Source organism: Vespa crabro, chromosome 12 (assembly GCF_910589235.1).
Source record: "Vespa crabro chromosome 12, iyVesCrab1.2, whole genome shotgun sequence".
NCBI lineage: Eukaryota > Metazoa > Arthropoda > Insecta > Hymenoptera > Vespidae > Vespa > Vespa crabro.
In genome coordinates, this window is record NC_060966.1 from 6,534,681 (window position 1) to 6,551,833 (window position 17,153).

General features: G+C 39.6%; 3 protein-coding genes across 3 annotated transcripts; 2 read left to right on the plus strand and 1 right to left on the minus strand.

The window, feature by feature from the left end:
• The first annotated feature begins 1,807 nt into the window (after positions 1-1,807).
• Positions 1,808-10,319, plus strand: LOC124428414 (sodium channel protein Nach-like). The gene is made up of 10 exons (XM_046972383.1): positions 1,808-7,458; positions 7,616-7,822; positions 7,949-8,114; positions 8,182-8,333; positions 8,428-8,539; positions 8,601-8,910; positions 8,992-9,042; positions 9,145-9,337; positions 9,460-9,566; positions 9,662-10,319. The coding sequence occupies exons 1-10, from the start codon at positions 7,301-7,303 to the stop codon at positions 9,796-9,798; spliced, it is 1,593 nt and encodes a 530-aa protein (XP_046828339.1). The 5' UTR covers positions 1,808-7,300; the 3' UTR covers positions 9,799-10,319.
• An 863-nt stretch (positions 10,320-11,182) lies between these two features.
• On the minus strand, positions 11,183-13,494 carry LOC124428417 (caspase-8). Its single transcript, XM_046972396.1, has 6 exons — positions 12,631-13,494; positions 12,250-12,494; positions 11,966-12,158; positions 11,768-11,893; positions 11,550-11,690; positions 11,183-11,470 (listed from the first exon to the last, which is right to left on the minus strand). The coding sequence occupies exons 1-6, from the start codon at positions 13,211-13,213 to the stop codon at positions 11,271-11,273; spliced, it is 1,488 nt and encodes a 495-aa protein (XP_046828352.1). The 5' UTR covers positions 13,214-13,494; the 3' UTR covers positions 11,183-11,270.
• A 190-nt stretch (positions 13,495-13,684) lies between these two features.
• Positions 13,685-17,101, plus strand: LOC124428413 (digestive cysteine proteinase 1). Its single transcript, XM_046972382.1, has 12 exons — positions 13,685-13,880; positions 14,147-14,204; positions 14,322-14,474; positions 14,561-14,733; positions 14,820-14,924; positions 15,009-15,168; positions 15,252-15,444; positions 15,527-15,744; positions 15,839-15,939; positions 16,056-16,187; positions 16,323-16,512; positions 16,584-17,101. The coding sequence occupies exons 2-12, from the start codon at positions 14,162-14,164 to the stop codon at positions 16,766-16,768; spliced, it is 1,653 nt and encodes a 550-aa protein (XP_046828338.1). The 5' UTR covers positions 13,685-13,880; positions 14,147-14,161; the 3' UTR covers positions 16,769-17,101.
• Positions 17,102-17,153: the final 52 nt, after the last annotated feature.

Sequence of the window (17,153 nt, forward strand, 5' to 3'; positions counted from 1 at the left end):
CCCGAGCATCGACTCGACGGCCTTCTACGAACGTCGTGGATTCGTACGAATTGTTCCTTGACGTGCCTCTAGCACAGAATTTTACCTTTTCCTTGTTAACCTAAGAGAGAGTAATAAGCGTTTCCCTCTTATACTCTCGTGCGCGAGCGTCACGAGAGAAGTGTAGAGAAAAGAAAAAAAGAGCCGAGAGAAAATGTATTCCTTTGCTCGGTCGCTCGCTAAGGGGTGCTTTTCGCGTAATGTTTTTTCTTTCTTCCTTTCCTCTCCTCCTCCTCCTCCTTTCCCTTTATTTCTAACGTTTCTTTTCTTTCCTTTGCGCGCTACCTTTACCTCCCCCTCCGCCCATCCCCCGTTCTTTAGAGTTCCTCCCTTTCAGGCCTTTTTTTTTTAATCCTCGCTAAAAAGAAAATTCCACTCGGCTTCCTTTCCTCGGTGAAACGAAATCGCGTCCCGTTCGATATACGTTCTTCGTTAAGCGTTGGTTCCGGTGCGCGGATAACAACGGTACAGGGCCGAGCGGATTACCGCAGCAATTACCGCGACGTGATTTAGGGCCTACCCTACGTTATAGAGCGGAACGCTTTTGATTTACGCCGCGCCGCGCCGCGTCCCGCCCTGAAATTAATTTCAATTCGGTAATGTATGAATAACTCGCACGACATTGGAGTAGTACGACGTGGCCTCGAGGATTTCGATGCGCGAGAATATCTATGAAAATCCATCGATTTATCGAGTGCACTATTACCTATAGGAAAAAGGATTTGACGGGATCCAACCGTTCGAAATCTATGTACAGCTCAAAGGGCCGAAACTCTTCAAAGGACGAAAGGATATCTCGTGTTCCAAAGTGGAACAGCTTCTCGAGGAAAGGGGTGGTGATATTCAAATCCCCTATATCTCTCCAAGAGATATTCGAGAAGCGGCTGCTATCTCTCTTGGTAATCTTCGTATCGAGATATTCGAGGATGGTCATCGCAAGAGGCAGGAGTTTTCAATCGTCCAATATCCAGAAATTAATTTCAATCTTCTGGTACGCATAGGTACCCAACTGGTAAGACGCTTTCTAACACGCTTCGACGATCACGAATATGCCTCCTAAGATTGAGCCGATCCGATATCCTTGAGACAGAGCAAAGCTCCTTCCAACTTTCCGACTATCTCGTACGCGTGTATAGGTTGCGTCTTCGTGCAAGGGACACTCTCCTAGAGGAGGACGAAGAAAGGATGGTCGAATCCGTAACGAGATTTTCTCCATGTCCGCGAACGCTTTAAGCTCGGATCACGTTCGATCGTTTAGCCCACCCATTCCTCTCTCTCTCTCTCTCTCTCTCTCTCTCTCTCTCTTATGCGAGATCGAAGATAAACGAATGGATCGCGCGTGCAACGAGAAAGCTAACCGATACGCTCTCTCTCTCTCTCTCTCTCGCTTCTCTACTCGCTATGATTTATTTCGGCGCGAAGCACCCACCAGAAATATCAGATACCCCTAATGAATTTCTGCGAGCGTGTGTGCGCTCGCGCGTTCTCTTCGTCCACTAGGAGGAAGAGAAGAAAGAAATACTAGGGTAGCTAGATTTCTCCTCTTTTTTTCAGAAGCTTTTAGTAATTAATCTGAAAGAGGTTCGTTCGCATTTTTATCTTTCTTTGTCTTTTAAATTTGTCTCTGAAATTGTCTCTAAATTTGTAACGTATCCAAGTCGAAAGAGAAAAAACAAAAAGAAAACGAAAAGAAAGGGATACGATAAGAGAATATTTCTCGTAGATCCTTTAGAAATTTGGATAATATCGTTCGAAATGTTCGAAAATGTTTGATCGCGAACGTCTTCCTCCAGTTATACGCGAGCGATTGCGGCTGTCGTTCGAAACGGATAATAAAATGAATTCGCGCTGCGAGAGAATCGCAGCGTCTACTAGATAAACGTGGATACGTTCTACGTCTAACGTCTTTTCCGCGAGATAAATGGCACGTGGCTCGCATGAGATCGAAAAGGAGAACCACGAGTGGAATATTCGACGGCGAATTTGGGCGAAATTAGGCGTGAAATGCGCCGTGTGCTTCGAATATTTTTGAACAACACTCGCGAGCGTATTTCCGTCTATAACTCGGCGTACGCGTTTGCGTGCGGCACTTACACATACCGCTACATATCCTTTGCGAATGATCCATCGAGACGATTTTCGTATTCCTCCTGTGTTACTCCTGCCAAATTCACTCTAGCTACGTTCTTTCTTTGCCCATTCTCTTTTCTCGATAAAAGGATCACATATGCGTATGCACATATATATACACACACATTTCTTTTCTTGTCTTTTTTTTTTCTTTTCGTGCTCGTTAACGTTCCCCGAGTTGGACAACGTAACCAACTCCTCGAGAAAGAAAAAACGATGCGAATAGATGAGATAAAAATATGAATCCTCGTCCTTTCGTAAAAGTAACAAAAGAAGAAATGGACAAATCGAAGGAATGGCATTTCTACGTCGACGACGACGACGACGACGTAGAACTCGAATGAGATTTAAATAATCATATATATCGAACGAAGCAATAAATCGAGTCGCGTCCAGCGGCCCTTACCCGGCATCGCCACCCCTAACTACTGCCATCTATGGCAATGGGGTGGACCAAGTGATATATGTCTTTCCTATAACGTCCAGAATCAAAACAGGCAGTTCTTTTCCCCTTAGCCGAATAGAACGTTGTTCTACGGTTCCTACTATGTCCTTTGGATTCTGCAGTAGACACGAGTAGCTATCTCGAAGGATGTTGCTTGCATTAATTACAGTTAACTTATAGGAACGAGGAAAAAGGGGATGGTCAAAGGACTATTCCCGATATCATAATTCTGATTCTTCGTGGCTCTCTAATGTTTCCCATGTTCCTTTCGAAATTTATCAGAGAATAAGTATTTCTACCATCTAATGTCGTAATAAATAACAAAACTACCGGTTACTTACGCTCTAGTATTGCGTACTTATTGTTAACGAGAGGAATAAAGAGAGAATGATAGTTTCCCAGTTTAGAAAGCCTAGTAGTAGCACATTATCATAATTCCAAAAGAGTCAACGTGCTGTATCTGCCCAGGAACGAGATTCTGCTGCAGAGGAGATTACACCACGCCTGGACGTTGCCCACTTGACCGGTATTATAGATGTAATATCGTAAACAACGTTTCTCTCAGCTTGCACGAGACCAAGAGAGGTACAGAGAGGGCGTTTATATCTGCACAAGTCACGAGCTCTCTCTCTCGTCTCCCTGTTTTAAAGGAAAGAGGGGTGAGGGTGTGTGTGTGTGTGGGGGGGGGGGGGAGAGAGAGAGAGAGAGAGAGAATGGGATGGAGATAGTAGAGGGAGATGAGTCGACTTTTCTCTCTCGTTCTCGCTCTCTATCCTCTATCTCCGCTTACATCTTCGTATGGAACCCTTTACAAGCGTAAGCGGTGTTTACCGTTGAATATTCATTTCTTCGATCCCGACGCGGTTCGTGAACACGCTCTCTCTCTCTCTCTCTCTCTCCCTCTCTCTCCTCCTTTCTGTATGTCCACACATTAACCAGATTCAGGCTGACCATACGTTTGCCGTGACTACTTTCTTCTTTTTAACGTACCTCCGTAGCAAGCAAACACGAACGCCGATATTCACAAGTCGCACGATTGTTAAAGCAGAGTCTAAAGCGATAGATCGGAACGATTCTTTCGTCCTTCCATTCACTTCATTTTTTGTGTGCTTTCTTTTTTTCTCTTCTTCGTTCAGAGTTACATCGGAAAAACAGAAAGAAATATCGAAAAACTCCAACCCTCTCACCATTTCTTCCTCTACCCCAATCACTATAAACACAAGCAGATCAGAATAGCGAAACTATCGTAGGGACGATAAAAGCGTGCACGGGTCCATCCTCTCCGTGGGAGTAAAGTTTCGATTCGGCTCGCGTCACTGGCCCAGCTTAAATGTTACGATTAAAAGCATCGGAGGACCGCCCAGACCGTGTTTCGAATTCAAGGTTGCGAGTTGCGAAGTTTCGAGCAAGGAAGAAAGAAAGGAAAGAAGAAAAGACTCCATTTTGCGAAAGATATTTTCTTTCCTTCTCTTTTCCTTTGTCGTTCTGTTGTCGAATCGAAAAAAAAGGATAGAAACGATATCAGGAGGATGGGTTTACGTTTATCGTAAACAACGCCGTAGACAAGGCCCAGCGATCAGGAGGAAAACGATTTCGATGAACTCGCTTGAAGGTATTCGTACCTACTCGTGATACCTACGCTCTGATACGTTCTCGTAAATATCGCCCTAACGAGGGATTCCAAAGTTTCCTCTCTCATTCTTCCCAGCAAAGCTGCTTCATTGCTGCTTCCTCTCTCTCTCTCTCTCTCTCTCTCTCTCTCTCTCTCTCTCTGTCTATTACTCGAGTTGTGTGGATGATAAGCTTCGATCGTTCTCTTCTTATACAACAACGATGAAAAATAATTGCAACTTTCAAGTTCGCGACGAGTGAATTTTTGTGCGGAATATTTTGTCGTGTCACGGAAAGTATCGGTGCCGATCGAAGATGCTAGGAGGCAGGACACGAGGACGATCACTCAGAGCCCCTTCGATTAGGTATACCTCAACGATAAAACCTCCTTTGCGTGGATTAGTTCGCTCAATCAGGAAATATACTCGGAGCCCCCATAAAATCTCTCCCCGCTTGCAAACCCCTATATGCTCCGTATGTACTTCCCTTCTACTATGTGCTTCCCTTCTTTTACGAATCGACGTACGGCGACGTGCACATGCCAAAGGATAAGACGAGTCTTCCAAAAGGAAAGAGCCTCGTGGAAGAAGAGGAGGAAAAGAAAGAGAAAAGGAAGAAAGAAAAAAAGGAGAATGACGGCTTACCAAGTAGACCTAAAATTCCAGAAAAAGATTGTACGACCGAAACGTCGTATAAGCAACTTCGGAACCAATGATAATAGAATTCTATTCCGATTGTCAGCTTCTTAAAAGTTATCCTTTTTAAGAAAACAAAATAATAATAATAATAATAATAATAATAACGGATAACAATGATCTAAGGGTTGTATCAAACGAATGTCGTATGCGAAAAGGAATTTTCGCGATCGCGTTCGAACCGACGAGAGAGCTTGGATCCGTTTTCCTTTGAGAACGGATGTATTTTAAAGTCCGTCGACTCAATGTGCCGCGAAATACGTCGTCCCCATAATGCAATCTCTCCCTCCTAAATACAGATCCTATATAGACGAATACTATCCTTATAACCTCCTATTTATAATATCCATCTTTTCCTTGAGAACCCGTGAAACGTGCTAGTTTTAAACAATTCCATCGGAGGCGCGAACCCCTCGGCTAGACTTTTTCCGAAAGTTTGACAAATTGCCACGCGTTCTCCCGATTCCGATGATAAGAGAGCGCTTTCGTTTCGAAATCCTGACAAGGTATAATAAATAAAAAACAAGGATGAATATGGAAAAAGAGGACACGAACGTAGAAACGCCTGGAAAGGCCGAAACGGAGAAGGTTTAACGAGCGTGCGCTCTAAACCAACCGTGCCGTAGAAGTCAATTCGATAGCAGTTAACGAATTGTTGGGGATGAATAGAAGGGGTTTGCGGTTAGCACGAGGGGCTGACAGGGTGAACGCATAATACATTGTTACCCCATCCACCAAGTCCGACCCAGCGATCAGTAATTTTCCCTATACGAGAAGGCTGGATGAACTATCTCATAATTAAAATTACCCCACTATACTTGCGTTTAAAGACCGAACTCCCTGAGACAACTCCTCGCAGTTATTCCTTCACTTTTGCGACTAGTAGTTTAAACCTAGATTTCTCTTAGATCAACGCCTAGTCCCTTAGTTCTTAAGCGATATACGATCGATATCATTTCATATTATTGGAAGCGATTTAGAGTCGATTCGAATTTCTCTCCATTAATTTCCTTCTTCTTCTTCTTCTTCATCCTTTCCCCGCAGCTCAAAGTCGAAGCGTCGCTTCGTTCAAGTGTCTCCGAGAATCGTTAGGGTGGCTGATATCAAATACCAGTTTTCGCCCCTTTCCCATCCCCGGCCCCGATTTAAAACGTCGCACGCGGCCACCCTCTCGTCGCGTAACGAAAGTTCCTCGGCTCGTTGAATTCGTGCCGCCGCGATATCGCCCTAATATTGGATTATATCGATATCGTTTACACGGGGGCAGAGAGAGAGAGAGAGAGAGAGAGAGAGAGAGAGAGAAGGAACGCTACATTACCTGTTACTACGTCTATCTCAATCGCAGCGTATCGATCCACGCCAGCGATCGCAATCCGAGTTACGTTTATCCTCCGTCCGGAAGAGAAAACGATCGTTTTAAGGTGCGATACGTGACGGTATTCTCTAGCTACGGATTCGCGAGCTGCATTAGCATCGGAGCCCTTTAATAGTCAGGGTAATGACGTGTGCTCGAGCACACGGTTCACGGTGTTTAACACTTTATCTATCTCCTCAAAGTTATTAATGACACTCGCTGAGTCAGACACGGTAGAGCGGTGAGAAGCGGCATCTTCAAAGTTTAATATCCGAACAACCGAGTCACTCGGCCGAGAGACAGTACTCGAGTGAACGATAGACAGAGAGAAAGGGAATCTACGAAACGGCTGCAGAGTATCCTACGTTTCGACTTTCAATATCTGGGCTGTCTTCCTGGCGTCGCGGTCGGATCGAGAGAGCATTTAATTTCGAAGGATCGGAGGACCAGAACGACGAGTGGCCAAATATTCCATTTGGACGTATCCATAACTATATATATATATATATATATATACACATGCGAGCACTTTCGAGTCAAGAGAGATGCGTGTGCCTTCTTTTCATCCCGATCTATTCTCCTTCGCTATGTCTTATCAGGGGGATCCCATAAAGTAATCATAATTTTCATTTCAATCGGCAAAAGCAAGAATATTAATAGAAAGGGAATTATCGTGGTATCTAATGCCAAGGTCGCCAGAAGGAAGGCTCTCTCTAGGTTTGCGTACTACACTTTTATACGACACACACGTACTATTTCGCCCGATCGATGCCCTTACCATTTGCATATCGAATGTAATCGGTTAGGTTGGATTTATCGCGTCGACGAGCAGAATCGATGAAAAACATTGAATGAATATTTTATAGTCGTACGAGGTGGCCGTCGCAGACGCACGACATTCCGCTTTAAGTGCCGCTCAGTTAACGTCTACGCGTTTTCCATTAACAAGAGGAAAGGGAATAAAGTTTTTAATCAACCGAAGAGAAGACAACAAAAAAAAGAAAGGAAATTGTCTGCATTTGGAATATGAGAAGATTGCAAAGGAAAAATGGCACAAGGGATTCTTCCGGGTCAAAGAAAATATCCTGGAACGTTTTTAAGAATCAAGCTCGAGAATTTTGTCTCGCGACAGGACTCCATGGGTACAAGTACGTCGCACAATCTCAACGTTCGAAAATCGAACGGTACGACACTCTCTTTAATTAACAATTTACCAAACACTATACTACCATTAATCGTCATTCCATATTCGATCGATTCTTTCCTTTTATTACATCTCATCGAGCACATATAAAATAATATTAGTTAGTTGTACGAACGATGGAAAAGTTGTTCCTTTAGAACAATTTGGGCGATCATCTTGCTCGGCTCCTTGTGCTGTGCGATCGTCCTTATGAAGATCGCTTGGAATTACTATGCTTCCCATCCAACGCTCACGGTGATAGAGACGACTCATCGAGGTATATGGAATTATCCGTTTCCCGCCGTAACGATTTGCAATATCAATCGAATATCTCTCAATCTGACGAGAGGCTTGGTCGACATGTTGTGAGTAGATAATAAGGATAGCGCACGTACGACGTATTTTACGTATTTATTTAATTTATCTTGTCTCGTCGCATCTTATACCACTGTTACCGATCGTCGTATATACCCTGCTTCTCGGCTTCCTAGGTCATACCCGTCGAATATGTCCAAGGAGTTTCTCGTACAAGAATTTCGACTACTTTTAGAATTGCTCGATCCTGGTGTGTTCGAGCACGACGTCACGGAAAACCTTACTCGTTTGCAAGATATTATTGACGATAATGGGCTAACGATAAGGGAGGTAATGGAAAAGGTAAAACGATGAGAGAGAGAGAGAGAGGTAAGAACGGGAAAAAAAGAAAAATAATCAAATTTTCAAGGTTACAAAGAACTGCAGCGATCTCCTAATATCGTGCAAGTGGAACGACGTGTCATTTGAGTGCGACGAATTTTTTAATCGGATATTAACCAGGGACGGTATCTGTTGCAGCTTCAATTACGTTTCGCCGTGCGACGTCGAAAATTCGATCGAGTATGAAAATGGTCGAGTCGATATCTCGAGGGATCTCTCGATCCAAAGAAGAACGCATCAATCGCTTAATATATAATATCCTTTTTTGTTCAAGCTCGAAGCCGAGAAAAATACAAGCGTGTGGATATCAAACTGGTCTAACGGTAAAGGTGAATCCTGATCCAGAGGATTATTTTGCGACCATTCTCGGGTCTTACGGCGTCAAGGTAAATCTCAAAACGAACTAAAACGTTCCGTTACGATCAAACGTGATTATTTATCAAAAAGGTCTTGGTACATTATCCGTACGATTATCCGGATCACAACGCGAACGACAAGCTGATCGATTTGAACAAGCAAGCGTTCCTTAGCGTCTCGCCCGAAGAAACTTACGCGACGTTGGACGTTAAGGATCTCGCAATTTCAACGAGAAATTGCGTTTTTAGCGACGAAGGAGATAAGATCCTAAAGTATGAGAACGTTTACTACAGAAGATTAACGTCCGTAAGATATTCTTACATAAATTGCATGGCGGAATGCCGTGCCAATACCATTAGGAATAAGTGCGATTGCATCCCATATTATTTTCCATCAAGCGGTCAGTATATCGACGACAGCATGTCTTCGATTGCAAGAAAATATCTTTTTCTTATACCATAATACTACTTGAACGTTTCAGAGGCCAGAGTCTGTAATTTGAAGGACGTTAAATGCTTGTCGATATACAGATGTAGGTATAATTGTAATGGCAAGGAAGAAAAACAGATGATAACTCACTGATTTGTCTCTCTGATTGATCGAAAGTAAGGGTAATGAAAAAAATCTCTCGCAGCTTGGTACGATACGTCGTGGCCCGGACAAGGCACGGAAGAAACTATACTCGAGGATAACTTGGCCGAGATATACGAGAGACCTTGCGGATGTATTCCCGATTGCACCCTGTTTCAATATCCAGTAGACGTTTCCCAAGGGATTCTCGATACTAACATTTCTTTCGATGGATTTCGTTATCTGAGGAAAACTGGGTGATTTCAACTTTCACTGCAATTCGATCGACTCGGTCGAATTTTTCATTATTTCCCTATACGTACGTTATCCGTAAGAATAAGCTTATATGTGTGCGTTTTTTCCTTTTTTCTTTTTCAAGGAAACACGAAGGATCCCAAAATCAAAGCATAATCCACGTCTTCTTCAGCGATTTGATAGCTATTCAGTATCGTCGAAGAGTACGTTATAATTGGCGTAACTTGTTCGGTAAGTTTTGACCTAACAGCGAACCAATGACTAATAAAATCGAATTAATAAAGATCTACGACGAGTCTTAATCGTCTTAATCGATAATATTTCAGCGTCGTTCGGCGGACTTTTGGGTTTATTCGTTGGATTCAGTCTAATGTCTGGCTTCGAATTGATATATTTCTTTATCATTCGAATGATCACCGATAGATTCGCAAATAACGATCGGGAGAATCGTAACAAATCGTAAAAGCTTTGTCTTCGAAATACAAAGTAATTCGAAATTATCGCTTTTAATGTAAAACCATGTCGATAATTTAATATAGATTAATATGGATGTATTGCGTATTAAATCATTGCCGATTGAAAAGTAAAAGAGATAAGAATAATTTCAAACGTTATTACCTCATTTCGCATCATTAAAAAGCATTCTTGCTCTCGACACGGAGGAGCACAATACGTATTAACTCGTCAATAAATAATAAAATAAACAATTAACGAAACAAATCCGAATGTTTTCTTATCGTCAATGCATCTGCATTATCGACTTGGGGTAAAACTGTTGCTACGGCAATTTTTATCTCTCTCTCTCTCTCTCTCTCTCTCTCTGTAAAAATACAGAACATTATTCGCCTCTTTCGTCAAATTCCTTGACCTTTCCCATCCCGACATCCCTATTTTCCTTTTGAAAGATAAAAAAAAGTTGATCGTCCACCGAACGTACATTGAAATCAGATCGTACGAATAATAATACATACTTTTTGTCCCTTACACCGGGCACTTTTTAGAGAAAATAGCCATTTACCAAATATTACATACCTCGATGGACGGTCCACGGTTAGACATAGATTAACGTTCATTTTTCTTCACTTTTTCCTGTTTTTCTTTTCAAACATTCCTTCGTAAGTCGTTCCAATTTCTTCGAACTCATTTCCGACATAATTTCCTACTACTACGGGAGTCATGATATGCTCCATTAAAATTATAAATCAAATATTATCAAATACTGATAGATATACAAATTTTATAAATATTAACGTTCGAGAATATTTACGAGTTAGTACGAGATAAATCTAGAGGTGAATTCTTTCATTATCCATACGATTTATCAATTGTTCGTATACACGGAGGAAGCTACGTACAGGTAAGGTTCTGGCGACATAAGTGCGCCGAAGAAAAGTAGACCGTGGGCGCGTAATCTATTTTAATTGCAAAGTCAAAAAATACCGATCCACAAGACATAATGTACAAGTACTAAACTGCCTAATCGATTTTTTTCCTTTCTTCTTTCTTTATATTATATGCCATTTTGTCGTAATTAATGATAATTAAGAATGTAGAGAATTTATCGGCGCGAAGTATATCGAAGGGGGCGCTGCGCGCATACGCGCGTTGCGACTGTTGCGACGCCTCTTCCGGCAATAACACGTAAACTAACACGCCATCAAACGCACGTGGATGGACCAACGCAAAACGAAGTGAGAGACAACGAAAGCGCCTTGTGCAAAGTGTTTCTCTCTATATAGTAGGGGATCGTCCACGAAAAACCTAAGCGCGGCGTGAATTATTCAACCTAATATAATATATTATATAATATATTACCATATGGGTGACTAAAGCTGTAGCGCAAGATATATATTATATAAATATATTTATATCATATATATATATATATATATATACAAAGTATTAATTGGTCAGACGTATTTCCTCATGTTTCTCTTAAGGATTGTACTTTGGTAATTTAAAATCGGCATCTAAACGACACATGTATAATTCAGGTAACTGGGCAACCCTATCGCCATCCATCGTTCCTTGCTTATTTCGAATCGTTTGGATAACTTTCGTTACCAACTCGAAAAAGCTTATTTTTCTTTCATTTCGTTGAAGTATACTGCACAATTCTTGAATGAACCACGAACCTAGGTAGAAGGAAAAAATGAGAAAAAAAAAAGTGCTGGAAAGATGAGTTTTATATATGAAGTCCCTTGGAAAAATAACCTCTTAGTTTATCGCGTATAGAAACAAAACCTTGCAGCGTAGACATAAAGACGCAAAAGTTCGCGTGTGCCGTTATATCGATTGTCTCAACAAGTTCGTCTAAGCCGTCCGTTGTCAAAGGATTGAGATTTAGAACTTTACCTAAAAGAATAATAAAATTATTAAATATATACCGTGCTTCCTTCGTTAAATCCTATTGAATATATTTATAGATTCACCTATTGCCTTTCCTTGACACGCTTGAATAATAACTATCTTTATTATTTTACTAAATTCGGAGCAGCAGAAAGCATTACTAATACTTCTAATGGATACTTCTTTCTCGTCGACCGCGATGATACCTCCTTAAATATAATAATATCGTCAAGTTGCATACTTATTATATTGTAACGGCATATATTATGATGCACGATTACCTTCACAGCCATGACTTAATATGCATAAAAATATACAGTCATAATCGCATCCAAACTGCTTGGAAAGATCCCTGATGTGCGAAAGCATTTTGTGCTTCGTCAAATTATCAATGACGCTAACGGTAAATCCAAGTCCTCGGAATGTTTTCGATAATTTATCGGCGTCTGCGCTTGTTCCAAGGCGCGTTTCATACTACAGTGTTTTTTAAACGATAACGAAATTAATAACATATGGGAAATTTTAATTTATACACGATGTTTCCCAACAAAATTTCTCATACTACCTGCGACCCATAGAAGTATATTTGATTTATAATAACGCACAATCCTTTTTTTATCTCACGCATGTTCTTTTCAATTTCTATGACATTAGTTTGATTTTCCAATGTACGAGGTGCCTCTTCGGATGCACTCAAGCTTGATATATTCTGATCCCTGTTGCACCCTTTTAAATCTTCCATTATCACATAATCTATATTATCGAAGCCCTTCAAATGTTTTAACAAATTTTTTAAATTTCCTTCCTTGCCTGCAGATTAATTTTAGTTTTCTATGAGATGCAAAGACAGGTCAAAAGAAAAGAAAAGAAAAGAAAAGGAAAGGAAAGAAACAAATAATATCCGTAAGTTGAGGAAATATCAGAATAGTATCCAAAGGGGATGTACCTGAAAAAATAGAGATATATCCAATGTTCATCCAATACAATAGATGTAATTCCAATTGATCCATATCCTCGAGTATCGGCTCATACTTTTTATTCTCATTGATAATAGAAAGAAAGATTTTATCCTCTTTGACAAAACGCAATAACTTTTTCGTTTCTTCCACGGATAAAGATTCAGATAACAAGTATAAACATTTTGCAATAGGATTTAATTTTTTTGTATACAACCTACATTTTGGCAAGTAAATTTTCTCCAAATCCTCATACCGTAGTCCCAATTTTTTTATGACTTTCCTATTCCCACTAATACAAATGGATTCTAATAATTTTTCCTCCCAATTTTCTTCATTATCTTTGACAATTTCTGCTATCACAGACGTTTTGTATTTCTTGGCCTTGCAATAAAGTTTGAAAATTTTTAAGAATACATTCTCATAATCGTTGACCATTAAGAATGAAATAGAAACTATATCGTCTATGTCAAGATCCCTTTCTATCTTTTCCAATATATCTAAATTTATCCTTTTCTTTATCACATCTGCTGTTGCATCCGTGCGTGGTCTTGCATCAGAGACCAACGACATCGTTGACGATTATAACGCATTAATGATCCTTCGATATACCGTAAAAATTGTCTACTATTGGCAAAGCACGTTTGGCTACTAAGTCTCGAGGCAACAGAAAAATGCGTGTAACGCGTGTTAACGTCAAAAAAAGACGCACGGACAACGATGCATCTAGTGATAATTGCGTTCATCTAATCTCATAGAAATAAAAAAGGTACCGACGAGGAAATGAAAGTTCCTTATGCCAGCAGCAACATTAAATGGCATTGATCTATGATCTATTGCAAATAATAAATGTTATAATAATTATATCTAATATTTTTGTCCAAAATTATCTATCTATAATTATATATCCAAATTCCCATTTGGGGACTTTCGATATCGAATAAGAAGGTTGGTAGTACTGCTATCGATATGGTTAACGATGATGCGCATATGTCAATTGAATCGAACAAGATAGAGAGACTGCGAGAGGGGGGGGATTAATTGTTATTGTTTCTTTCTTTGCCTCTTTTATATTATACATAATCCACTGTAAATCTCCAAAGTTCAAAGTCCAATTGAGAAATCGAATTATAAAGAGAACTGAAGAGGAATTATTGATAACAAGTCCGAAGCTAATGAATTACGCTTTTTTCGAGAGTAACGAAAGTTCGGGAAAAACAATTTATTTCTTTGTTTCAAGGTAAGCTTATAATAATTCTTATTGAAGTAGAAAAACAAAAGAGATAATGGATAAATATTATCAATAAAGTGTGCCAATAAGTATAATAAATGTTACGTTTCGTTACGTTCGAACGTTATTTAACTAGTTCGTTAGATCGCATTAAGTCCTTTCGTGTCGTATATTTCGTATTAAGATTATGGATAGAGGCGTACGCGAGTGATGACATAGTACATAGATATAACACTTATTATCAACTCACGCGAAAACTATTATTTCTGTTATAGGACTGACAAGTAACAATGATTGGCATTCGCAGATGTGCTGCGATTCTAATGTTTTGCAGTAAGTTTAATTGCTTCATTCCAACAGATCATTTCACACGCCCCCCCCCCCCCCCCCATTGTATCCCCATTTATAATGTTTCTACTTTCAAATAATGTCGTTTTATTACCGCTTCAGGTATGTCTTATGCTGCAAACTTAGAATCTCCAACGTTTAGTAGAACTTATACCGCGAAAGGTACATTGTATATCCCGTACGCCGAAATACGCGAACCTTTCTATGCATGGTACGACGGAAAAAGTGGATCCAGTCGAATCGATTATTATGGAGGTAATCGATCAAACTTTTACGTCCTATTATTAACGTCGCCTTTGTTCGTTAGATTTATATAAAACTATCTTAATTCATTTCTCCAGGGGTGGTTAAGACCTTTCAACTTGCCAACAAAGGATTGTACGGTTCTAGTATCAAGGTTGCACCTATTACCACGGAATCTGTCTTGAATGAAGAAACGTGCCTTCAAGTAAATGGAACTAGTGATTTTAAAATTCATCCGCAAAGTATCATTCCTGATACAATCGGAATGGAGGTATACAATTATTCCTATGTCATTAACAATTTATACGAATCGTTTAATATGGGATATACTAATATAATATAAAATTAATATCTCAGTGTATCGGAGAGGAAATAATAAATGGCTTGTCGTGTGAAAAATGGAGGCTCGTTGAAGACTTTGGTGACAAACAAAATAAATATACACTGTGGATACGTTATAAGGTATTAAGAAGGCGTAATGATAATGGCGTAACCTACATTTTTCCCTCGTTTCTTTCTCAATGCTTTTTTAATTGCTTTTAATAGAAATCCCCATATCTGCCACGAAAGAAGGAACCCATACCTGTGAGATACGAAATGATTGGTTTCAACAGTTTGCTAGGTTCCCATTATGATCATTATTATCTGGATTATGATTGGTACTCCTTCGACGTTCCCAGTCCAGACGTCTTCACAGTTACGGAAAGTACTTATCTCTTTCCTTCTCGTAATATCAATAATCTCGGAATTTAATCGAAATATCTCTGTATATATAATATATAATTCCAGATTCTACATGCGTTAGTTTCCCCGGACCTGGAGATAACCATATATATACGTTCAATCCTATGCAGGAATTTGTCCATAATTACGATGAGCACGTAAACGTAGCATTTAGGAAGTTTAAGAAAACGCATAAAAAATGTTACAACAACGAAACCGAACATATTAATCGCAAGGAATTATTTCGACAGAATATGAGGTTTATTTTTTCTTTCTTTTCTTCTTTCTTCTCCCTTTTCTCTTCTATTTTTAAATGAAAGATACGTGAAATTTTGCTGCAGATTCATTCATTCGATCAACCGTGCGAATTTGGGCTATCAATTGGATGCGAATCATTTGGCCGACCGTTCTACTCTTGAAATGAGAGCTTTGCGTGGTAAACAGTATACAAAAGGTTACAATGGCGGTGAACCATTTCCTTATGATATTGAACAGGAGATGGCTAATGTTCCTGAGAGTATAGACTGGAGACTGTATGGTGCTGTGACGCCAGTTAAAGGTGACACTACGTATAAAAGCATAGATGAGATAGCGTTCATAAAAATAAGACGAAACCTTTGATATGATGTGAAGAAATCCATCCTATATTGCAGATCAATCCGTTTGCGGATCCTGTTGGAGTTTTGGCACAACCGGTGCAGTGGAGGGGGCTTATTATATGAGATATGGGAAATTAGTACGCTTATCTCAACAGGTATAATCAATTTGATGAAGAGAAGAATTTTTACCGTTGGCCGTTGTCAACGAACATTTACATTTACATTTTTTTTGTTTTTTTTTTTTTGTTCTTTTTTACCCTATTCGCACAAGGCGCTCATCGACTGTTCATGGGGCTTTGGTAATAACGGATGCGATGGCGGTGAGGATTTTCGATCTTATCAATGGATCATGAAGCATGGTGGAATACCATCTGAAGATGAATATGGCGGTTATTTAGGCCAGGTGAGAAAGAACTTAGTTGCCGAAGTAACTCTAATCTAGAAGTAGTTTTAAGAATCCTCGTAATAAATCTTCTTCTTCGTCCGTCGTTAATTATCCTTCAGAAATGTAAATAAAACATTTTGCGATATCCTTTAGGACGGATATTGTCATGTTAACAATGTTACCATGGCGACTAAGATCTCGGGATACGTTAATGTCACATCAGGAAGCGTGGATGCTTTAAAGGTAGCTTTAGTGAACCATGGTCCAATTTCTGTTGGTATTGACGCATCTCACAAATCATTTTCCTTTTATTCGCATGGTGTCTATTACGAACCCGCGTGCGGTAAGTCTTCTTTATCGTTAACTTTGAAAAGTTATAAGTCTTTCGTTAAGTCTTAAGTCTTTATGATTTAGGTAATACGGAGGACAAGTTGGATCACGCTGTCCTAGCTGTTGGCTATGGTATATTGAAGGGAAAGGCTTATTGGCTGATAAAGAATTCATGGTCAAATTACTGGGGTAACGATGGTTACATACTTATGGCGCAAAAGGATAACAATTGCGGCGTTTTGACCGCACCAACGTATGTTACGATATAACAGGGATTTATTATTTTTTTCTTCTTACTGAGATTGAATTTATCTAAATACTCTTTATGCAGTTAACTACACGTTCTGTAGATGTCTCTCTCTCTCTCTCTCTCTGTATATACATGTGCATACATATATGTACATATATGTATATATATATATATATATATATATATATATATATATATATATATATATATGTATATGTATCTATCTATCGTAAGAAGCCTATCATGATGTACAAACTTGTTGATAGTTTATACTTTCTTACGTAGCATGCTACTTATTGAAGTGAATGGAAAAAAAGGTTTAAGAAAATTAAAAGAATATTTTTAATAACAATTACTTGATATCGCCTTCTTGTGGGATCCCTTTTTTTATATCTTTAATCGTA

Excerpts from the sequence above, each read along its gene's own strand:
- LOC124428414 (XM_046972383.1), top strand. The coding sequence starts at position 7,301 with ATGAGAAGATTGCAAAGGAAAAATGGCACAAGGGATTCTTCCGGGTCA. Across the intron at positions 7,459-7,615 it reads CAACGTTCGAAAATCGAACG|AACAATTTGGGCGATCATCT; the intron begins GTACGACACTCT and ends TTGTTCCTTTAG. Across the intron at positions 8,540-8,600 it reads TCGGGTCTTACGGCGTCAAG|GTCTTGGTACATTATCCGTA; the intron begins GTAAATCTCAAA and ends TTTATCAAAAAG.
- LOC124428417 (XM_046972396.1), bottom strand. The coding sequence starts at position 13,213 with ATGTCGTTGGTCTCTGATGCAAGACCACGCACGGATGCAACAGCAGAT. Across the intron at positions 12,495-12,630 it reads ATATATCTCTATTTTTTCAG|GCAAGGAAGGAAATTTAAAA; the intron begins GTACATCCCCTT and ends ATTAATCTGCAG. Across the intron at positions 11,471-11,549 it reads TATACGCGATAAACTAAGAG|GTTCGTGGTTCATTCAAGAA; the intron begins GTTATTTTTCCA and ends CCTTCTACCTAG.
- LOC124428413 (XM_046972382.1), top strand. The coding sequence starts at position 14,162 with ATGATTGGCATTCGCAGATGTGCTGCGATTCTAATGTTTTGCA. Across the intron at positions 14,734-14,819 it reads CTGATACAATCGGAATGGAG|TGTATCGGAGAGGAAATAAT; the intron begins GTATACAATTAT and ends TTAATATCTCAG. Across the intron at positions 15,940-16,055 it reads TAGTACGCTTATCTCAACAG|GCGCTCATCGACTGTTCATG; the intron begins GTATAATCAATT and ends TATTCGCACAAG.